At 57.6% G+C, this 9,373-nt stretch overlaps 1 protein-coding gene and 1 long non-coding RNA gene across 2 annotated transcripts; both read left to right on the forward strand.

The window, feature by feature from the left end:
• Positions 1 to 867: 867 nt before the first annotated feature.
• Positions 868 to 2,995, forward strand: LOC125338425 (GPI-linked NAD(P)(+)--arginine ADP-ribosyltransferase 1-like; the record flags this gene model as incomplete). Its single annotated transcript, XM_048329187.1, is given in 9 exon segments — positions 868 to 1,117; positions 1,120 to 1,190; positions 1,193 to 1,303; positions 1,305 to 1,339; positions 1,341 to 1,458; positions 1,460 to 1,545; positions 1,547 to 1,620; positions 1,748 to 1,786; positions 2,829 to 2,995. Coding segments are annotated over 9 exon segments (870 nt in total), but the record flags the coding sequence as incomplete, so codon positions are not given.
• Positions 2,996 to 5,695: 2,700 nt separating this feature from the next.
• Positions 5,696 to 7,741, forward strand: LOC125338417. The gene is made up of 2 exons (XR_007208298.1): positions 5,696 to 6,775; positions 6,916 to 7,741. It is a non-coding gene; the product is annotated as an uncharacterized LOC125338417 (long non-coding RNA).
• Positions 7,742 to 9,373: the final 1,632 nt, after the last annotated feature.

The following is a 9,373-nucleotide window of genomic DNA, read 5'->3' on the forward strand; positions in this document are numbered from 1 at the left end:
CACCAGGGGGGAACACTGGGGGGGACATGGGGACACACGGGATTGGGGACACTGGGGGGGACACGGGACTGGGGACACTGGGGGGGACACGGGACTGGGGACACTGGGGCACCAGGGGGGGAACACTGGGGGGACACTGGGGGGGGGGACACGGGACTGGGATTGGGGGACCCAGGGGACACTGGGCAGGACACGGGACTGGGGCCAGCAGTGACCCGCGGATTTGGGGGTTGGGGTCCTGGAGGGGCCAGAAGGGCCTGGGAGTGACCACAGGGACCCCAGGCGTGGCCAGAGCCGGAACTTGGCCGGGGACTGACCCCAGGACCGGGATTAGGGTCACGGGCTGTGGCCGGGGGGTCCAGGAGTGACCCCAGGACCGGGATTAGGGTCACGGGCTGTGGCCGGGGGGTCCAGGAGTGGACCCCAGGACCGGGATTAGGGTCACGGGCTGTGGTCAGGGGGGTCCAGGAGTGACCCCAGGACCGGGATTAGGGTCACGGGCTGTGGCCGGGGGGTCCAGGAGTGACCCCCAGGACCGGGATTAGGGTCACGGGCTGTGGCCGGGGGGTCCAGGAGTGACCCCAGGACCGGGATTGGGCACCCAGGACGTGTCCAGGGGTCTCCTGGGCGGTGCTGACCCCACTGCCCCTCCTCGGTCCCTCACCAAGGAACCATCCCCGTGTCCCCCGGCGTCCCCCCACTGTCCTTCAGCGTGTCCCTCTTGTCCCCCAGTGTCCCCAGTGTCCTTCCCCGTGTCCCCTCAGCACCCCCTCGGTGTCCCCTCTGTCCCCGTGGCCTCCCCGCCATGGACCCGCTGCCGCCACTGACCCCGATGCTGCTGGCGATGACCGCGATGGACCGCGCTGACCACGGCCACCACCGTCCCCCCCGGTGCCACCGCCGCCACCCCCCCCGGTGGTGCCCCTGGACATGGCCCCGGACGCCTTCGATGACCAGTACCGGGGCTGCGGCCGCGCCATGACCGCGGCGCTGCCGGCGCTCAGCCGCTCCGAGCTCCGGCGGAGCGGTCACTTCGCCGAGGGCTGGGCTCTGGCCGCGGCCGAGTGGCGCGTCCGATAACGTCCCCCGGCTCCCCTCGGTCCCCTCTGTCCCCAGCCCAGGCCACCGCCCTGCTGGCCTACACGGCGCCGGTGCCGCTCCACCGGACCTTCAACGCGGCCGTCGCGCGCCGGCCGGGCGCTCCCGCCGGGAATACCGGGACGAGTTCCACTTCAAGGCGCTGCACTTCCTGCTGACCGACGCCCTGGCCGCGCTGAGGGCCGCCGGGGGCCCCGGGTGCCACCCGCGCGTTCCGCGGGGTGCGCGGGGTCCGCTTCGAGGGCGCGGCCGGGCCGGACGGTGCGGTTCGGCCACTTCGCGTCGGCGTCGCTGCGGAACGAGAGCTCCTGGAGCTTCGGCACGGACGCGGCGTTCCAGGTGGACACGTGCCAGGGCGCGGCCCATCCGGGAGTTCTCCTTCTTCCCGCACGAGGACGAGGTGCTGATCCCGCCCTTCGAGACCTTCGAGGTCACCGATGTCACCCGCGGCGAGAGGGTGGACGCGGATCCGGCTCCGCTCCGCCGGCGCCCACAGCAACTACAACTGCGAGTGGCTGCGAGGTGACGGCACAGAGGGGACACGGGGACAGCCCGGGAGGGGACAGGGGCACCCAGGGGTGGGGACAGGGGTGGGGGACAGGGACGGGGTCGCCGCCCGCCGCGCTGACCCTGTCCCTCCCCTCGGCAGAGCAGCGCTGCGGGGACCGGCCCTGTGTGTTCGACGCGGGTGAGCGGGACCCCCCCTGTCACCTCCTGTCACCTCCCTGTCACCCCCCGTCACCTCCCTGTCACCTCCTGTCACCTCCTGTCACCTCCCTGTCACCCCCCTGTCACCCCCCGTCACCTCCCTGTCACCTCCTGTCACCTCCCTGTCACCCCCCGTCACCTCCCTGTCACCTCCTGTCACCTCCTGTCACCTCCCTGTCACCCCCCTGTCACCTCCTGTCACCTCCCTGTCACCTCCTGTCACCTCCCTGTCACCCCCATGGCACTGCCATCCCCCTGTCACCTCCTGTCACCCCCTGTCACCACCCCCCTGTCACCCCCATGGTATTGCCATCCCCCTGTCCACCCCCCGTCACCTCCGTGTCACCCCCACTGGCACTGCCACCCCCCCTGTCACCCTCCTGTTACCCTCCTGTCACCTCCGTGTCACCCCCCATGGCACTGCCATCCCCCTGTCACCTCCTTGTCACCCCCCTGTCACCCCCATGGCACTGCCATCCCCCTGTCACCCCCCCGTCACCTCCGTGTCACCCCCTGTCACCTCTGTGTCACCCCCTGGCACTGCCATCCCCCTGTCACCCCCTGTCACCTCTGTGTCACCCCCTGGCACTGCCATCCCCCTGTCACCCCCTGTCACCCCCATGGCCACTGCCATCCCCCTGTCACCCCCATGGCACTGTCACATCCGTGTCACCCCCTTGGCACTGCCATCCCCCTGTCACCTCCTGTCACCCCCCTGTCACCCCCCCTGTCACCTCCGTGTCACCCCCATGGCACTGCCATCCCCCTGTCACCCCCTGTCACCCTCCTTGGCACTGCCATCCCCCTGTCACCCCCTGTCACCCCCCATGGCACCTCCCTGTCACCCCCCGTCACCTCCCCTGTCACCCCCCATTGGGCACTGCCATCCCCCCTGTCACCCCCCTGTCACCCCCCTGTCACCCCCTGTCACCCCCCTTGGCACTGCCATCCCCCTGTCACCCCCTTGGCACTGTCACCTCTGTGTCACCCCCCCGACCTCTGACCCCTCTTTGTCCCCCCAGGTGGGAGCATCCCCAGGGACCCTCCCCACCTCGAGGGGCTCCTCCTGGCCACCGTGGCCCTGGCAGTGGCCACCGGGACCCTCTGAGCCACCAGGGCCACCGTGGCCACCAAGGACACCGAGGACACGAGGACCTCCTGAGCGACGAGGCCACCGCTGTGCCACTTGGGCTCCTCTGCCCTCCTGTCCTCATTAGGGTCAGGTCTCAATCCCTTAAACCAGGTCCCAATCCCTTAATTCGTGTCTCAATCCCTTAAACCAGGTCTCAATCCCTTAAACCAGGTCCCAATCCCTTAATTCATGTCTGAATCCCTTAAACCAGGTCGGAATCCCTTAAACCCAGTCTAAATCCCTTAATTCATGTCTAAATCCCTTAAACCAAGTCCCAATCCCTTAATTCATGTCTGAATCCCTTAAACTAGGTCAGAATCCCTTAATTCAGGTCGGAATCCCTTAAACCACGTCCAAATCTCTTAAACCCAGCTCTCAATCCCTAAACCCAGCTCCCGGTCTCTAAACCAGCTCCCGGTCCCTTAACCCAGCTCCCGGTCCCTTAACCCAGCTCCCGGTCCCTAAACCCAGCTCTCAATCCCTTAACCCAGCTCCCAGTCCCTAAACCCAGCTCCCGGTCCCTAAACCCAGCTCCCGGTCCCTAAACCCAGCTCCCGGTCCCTAAACCCAGCTCTCGATCCCTAAACCCAGCTCCCAGTCCCTAAACCCAGCTCTCGATCCCTAAACCCAGCTCCCAGTCCCTAAACTCAGCTCCCAGTCCCTTAACCCAGCTCCCGGTCCCTAAACCCAGCTCCCAGTCCCTAAACCCAGCTCTCGATCCCTAAACCCAGCTCCCAGTCCCTAAACCCAGCTCTCGGTCCCCTAAACCCAGCTCTCAGTCCCTTAACCCAGCTCCCGGTCCCTTAACCCAGCTCCCGGTCCCTAAACCCAGCTCCCGGTCCCTAAACCCAGCTCTCGGTCCCTAAACCCAACTCTCAGTCCCTAAACCCAGCTCTCAGTCCCTAAACCCAGCTCCCAGTCCCTAAACCCAGCTCTCGATCCCTAAACCCAGCTCCCAGTCCCTTAACCCAGCTCTCGATCCCTAAACCCAGCTCCCGGTCCCTAAACCCAGCTCTCAGTCCCTAAACCCAGCTCCCAGTCCCTAAACCCAGCTCTCGATCCCTATACGCAGCTCCCAGTCCCTAAACCCAGCTCCCGGTCCCTAAACCCAGCTCCCAGTCCCTAAACCCAGCTCTCGATCCCTAAACCCAGCTCTCAGTCCCTAAACCCAGCTCCCAGTCCCTAAACCCAGCTCTCGATCCCTAAACCCAGCTCCCAGTCCCTAAACCCAGCTCTCGATCCCTAAACCCAGCTCTCGATCCCTAAACCCAGCTCCCAGTCCCTAAACCCAGCTCTCGATCCCTAAACCCAGCTCCCAGTCCCTAAACCCAGCTCCCCGGTCCCTAAACCCAGCTCTCGGTCCCTTAACCCAGCTCCCGGTCCCTAAACCCAGCTCCCGGTCCCTAACCCAGCTCCCGGTCCCTAAACCCAGCTCCCGGTCCCTAAACCCACCTCTCAGTCCCTAAACCCAGCTCCCAGTCCCTAAACCCAGCTCCCAGTCCCTAAACCCAGCTCCCAGTCCCTAAACGCAGCTCCCAGTCCCTAAACCCAGCTCCAGTCCCTAAACCCAGCTCTCAATCCCTAAACCCAGCTCCCGGTCCCTAAACCCAGCTCCCAGTCCCTAAACCCAGCTCCCGGTCCCTAAACCCAGCTCTCGATCCCTAAACCCAGCTCTCAGTCCCTAAACCCAGCTCTCAGTCCCTAAACCCAGCTCTCAGTCCCTAAACCCAGCTCCCAGTCCCTAAACCCAGCTCCCGAGTCCCTAAACCCAGCTCTCGATCCCTAAACCCAGCTCCCGGTCCCTTAACCCAGCTCCCAGTCCCTAAACCCAGCTCTCGATCCCTAAACCCAGCTCCCGGTCCCTAAACCCAGCTCTCAGTCCCTTAACCCAGCTCCCGGTCCCTAAACCCAGCTCCCAGTCCCTAAACCCAGCTCCCGGTCCCTAAACCCAGCTCCCAGTCCCTAAACCCAGCTCCCGGTCCCTAAACCCAGCTCCCAGTCCCTTAACCCAGCTCTCGATCCCTAAACCCAGCTCCCAGTCCCTAAACCCGCTCCCAGTCCCTAAACCCAGCTCTCAGTCCCTAAACCCAGCTCCCAGTCCCTAAACCCAGCTCCCGGTCCCTAAACCCAGCTCCCAGTCCCTAAACCCAGCTCCCAGTCCCTTAACCCAGCTCCCAGTCCCTAAACCCAGCTCCCAGTCCCTTAACCCAGCTCCCAGTCCCTAAACCCAGCTCTCGATCCCTAAACCCAGCTCCCAGTCCCTAAACCCAGCTCCCGGTCCCTAAACCCAGCTCCCGGTCCCTAAACCCAGCTCCCAGTCCCTAAACCCAAAGGTGACCCCGAAGGTGACCCCAAAAGTGACCCCAAAAGTGACCCCAAGGGTGGCCCCGAGCCCAAAGCAGCCCCGGAATCGCGTTTGGGTCACGCAGCCTTTTACAGGTGTAGGAACCCCGAGTGCCGCGAGGATTTCTCTGCCTGTTTTTAGGGGTTTTTACCCCCCTGAACAGCGCTGGTTTGGCTTTCAACCTTGGAAAAATTCCCAACAGTCAGACAAGAACTGGAAAATGCAGTGGCGGGAATGAGGGTGATGATGGACTGCCGAGTGAGATTGTCCCAGGTGTGAAAGATTCAGAGGTTTTGGGCTTCTCTTTGGAGTAAATAGATAGGAGTAAAAAAAATACCAAAAAATCAAAAAATATCTTTGTGGTAAAGAGATAAGAGTAAAAAAATATCAAAATATCAGGAGGATTGCCGTTGTTCTTTGAAGCTTCTTCTCCTTCTTCTACCGCTCCGTATTTTGCAGTAAAAAGTAGTTTGGGATGATTGGATGGAAAATTCCGCAGTTCCTGCCCGTGTTACTGAATAATTGGTAGGAAAGTGAAAACAACGTACGTTTTTAGTGACTATTGGTTAGAATATCTTCAAAAGGCCGTGTAAATCTCGATAATTGCTCTCACTCCTCCTTTTGCTCCTTCCATGCTGCACCTGGGTCGCGCTTGGTGGCTCAGTTCCTCTGATAAGACTCAATAAAAACTCTCCGGAAGCATCGGAACTCCAGGAAAAGCCTGGGTTTCTCTTTTGTTATGAAGCTTTTCTGATGCTGGGTTTATTTTCATGGTCCTCAATGTCCGGAAACCTTCCCGAGGCTCTGTAATGTCACACGTGGCACAGGATGTGTGCATTTGGGCCTGGTTTAAGGGATTCCGACCTGAATTAAGGGATTCCGACCTGAATTAAGGGATTTAGACTGGGTTTAAGGGATTCCGACCTGAATTAAGGGATTTAGACTGGGTTTAAGGGATTCGGACCCGGTTTAAGGGATTCCGACCTGAATTAAGGGATTTAGACTGGGTTTAAGGGATTCGGACCCGGTTTAAGGGATTCCGACCTGAATTAAGGGATTTAGACTGGGTTTAAGGGATTCGGACCCGGTTTAAGGGATTCCGACCTGAATTAAGGGATTTAGACTGGGTTTAAGGGATTCGGACCCGGTTTAAGGGATTCCGACCTGAATTAAGGGATTTAGACCTGGTTTAAGGGATTCGGACGTGGTTTAAGGGATTCAGACCCGGTTTAAGGGATTCCGACCTGAATTAAGGGATTCCGAGGTGAATTAAGGGATTCAGACCTGGTTTAAGGGATTTGGACCTGAATTAAGGGATTCAGACCTGGTTTAAGGGATTTGGACATGGTTTAAGGGATTCCGGCCTGAATTAAGGGATTTAGACCTGGTTTAAGGGATTCAGACCCGGTTTAAGGGATTCCGACCTGAATTAAGGGATTTAGACCTGGTTTAAGGGATTCAGACCTGGATTAAGGATTTGGATCTGATTTAAGGTATTCGGACTCGGTTTAAGGGATTTGGACCCGGTTTAAGGGATTCCAACCTGGTTTCAGGGATTCAGACCTGGTTTAAGGGATTCGGACCTGAATTAACGGGTTCGGAGCCCAGTTAAGGGATTGGGACCTGGTTTAAGGGATTTGGACCCGGTTTAAGGGATTCAGACCCGGTTTAAGGGATTCTGACCTGGTTTAAAGGATGCCGACCTGGTTTCAGGATTCAGACCCGAATTAAGGGATTCAGACCCGAATTAAGGGATTCCGACCTGGTTTAAAGGATTCCGACCTGGTTTAAGGGATTCCGACCTGGTTTCAGGGATTCGGACCCGAATTAAGGGATTCCGACCTGGTTTCAGGGATTCGGACCCGAATTAAGGGATTCAGACCTGGTTTCAGGGATTCGGACCCGAATTAAGGGATTCAGACCTGGTTTCAGGGATTCAGACCCGAATTAAGGGATTCAGACCTGGTTTCAGGGATTCAGACCCGAATTAAGGGATTCAGACCTGGTTTCAGCGATTCTGACCCAAATTAAGGGATTCAGACCTGGTTTCAGCGATTCTGACCCGAATTAAGGGATTCAGACCTGGTTTCAGGGATTCGGACCCGAATTAAGGCACTTTTCTCCAAAGACCAAGGTGGAAACCAGCCTTGTCCGGGGGCTCGGAACCCTTCGCAAGAGGCAGAGAAACCTTCGCGGGGTTCTGAAGTTCGCGGGGGGGGTTGGTTTTTTTCCCCTTTTTTCCCTCTCTGCTGGGCGGTTTCAACATCAGAACGCACCGGGAGGAACCCAAAAACCCAGCGCCCCGTCCCGGCTGCGGGGAGGGGGGAGATCTGCGGAAGGATCCTGCAACTTTCCCGGTTTTCTTTCAGCACAGCGAGAGGTTCCGTCATTCGGCGCCGTTATCCTTTTCCTGCGCGCTCGTGAAATAAAGAGCTTTTATCTCTTTGGCTTTCCTCCGAGGAAAACGTTGGTTTTTTCCCCCCGGCGGAGGGGTGGTTGTGCCTTCTCTCGGAGGATGCGTTTCCAAATTTGCCCAAACGGGCCCGTTCTGTCGCCCTTTGGGTGAGTCGGGGGAAATTTCTCGTTCTTTCCTTGCGTGAGGGGGGAAATAAGAAAATACTGAGGAGGACCGCACAGCTGCGAGGCAAAAGAGGCTCCGACTTCGATGGTTACGGAGCTTTATCACGAAGAGAATTAAAGGCGAAAAGAAATAACAGGAAATTAAATTACATTAAAGCAAACCCCCGTCCCCTCTTCCGGCGCTTTCCTCCCACAAAGGGTGACGGAACCTCTGCGTCTTTACTTCAGGGCTGAGGGCCCCTCCCAGCCGTGTCTCCTCTCGAGGCTGAGCCCCGCAGCCTTTCCTCAGGAGAGAGATGCTCCAGTCCCTTCAACATCCGACGCTTGATTGTGCCGTGAATCGAGTCTCTCCCGATGGAGAGGATCTGCTGGAAGTCCTTGCAAGGAGTTTAAAGGATAAAGCGAGACGTCTTCTTGGAGTCCCGATGCTTCCGGAGAGTTTTTATTGAGTCTTATCAGAGGAACTGAGCCACCAGCGCGACCCAGGTGCAGCATGGAAGGAGCAAAAGGAGGAGTGAGAGCAATTATCGAGATTTACACGGCCTTTTGAAGACATTTTAACCAATAGTCACTAAAAACGTACGTTGTTTTCACTTTCCTACCAATTATTCAGTAACACGGGCAGGAACTGCGGAATTTTCCATCCAATCATCCCAAACTACTTTTACTGCAAAATACGGAGCGGTAGAAGAAGGAGAAGAAGCTTCAAAGAACAACGGCAATCCTCCTGATATTTTGATATTTTTTACTCTGATCTCTTTACCACAAAGATATTTTTTGATTTTTTGGTATTTTTTTACTCCTATCTATTTACTCCAAAGAGAAGCCCAAAACCTCTGAATCTTTCACCCTGGGACAATCTCACTCGGCAGTCCATCATCACCTCATTCCCGCCACTGCATTTTCCAGTTCTTGTCTGACTGTTGGGAATTTTTCCCAAGGTTTGAAGCCAAACCAGCGCTGTTCAGGGGGGGTAAAAACCCCTAAAAACAGGCAGAGAAATCCTCGCGGCACTCGGGGGTTCCTACACCCTGTAAAAGGCTGCGTGACCCAAACGCGATTCCGGGGCTGCTTTGGGCTCGGGGGCCACCCTTGGGGTCACTTTTGGGGTCACTTTTGGGGTCACCTTCGGGGTCACCTTCGGGGTCACTTTTGGGTTAAGGGACTGAGAGCTGGGTTTAGGGATTGAGAGCTGGTTTTAAGGATTTAGACCTGGATTAAGGGATTCTAATCGGGTTTAAGGATTTCGGACCTGGTTTAGAGATTTTAAACCTCGTTTAAGGGATTTAGACCTGGTTTAAGGGATTCGGACCGGAATTAAGGGATTCGGACCTGGTTTAGAGGATTTAGACCTGCTTTCAGGGATTGAGACCTGGTTTAAGGGACTCCAACCTGGTTTAAGGGATTCCGACCCGAATTAAATGATTCCAACCCGAATTAAGGGATTTAGATGTGGTTTTAGATATTTAGAACTGGTTTAAGGGATTCCGACCTGCTTTCAGGGATTGAGA

The sequence above is a fragment of the Corvus hawaiiensis genome, chromosome 26, assembly GCF_020740725.1.
Source record: "Corvus hawaiiensis isolate bCorHaw1 chromosome 26, bCorHaw1.pri.cur, whole genome shotgun sequence".
In the NCBI taxonomy this organism is placed as follows: Eukaryota; Metazoa; Chordata; class Aves; order Passeriformes; family Corvidae; genus Corvus; species Corvus hawaiiensis.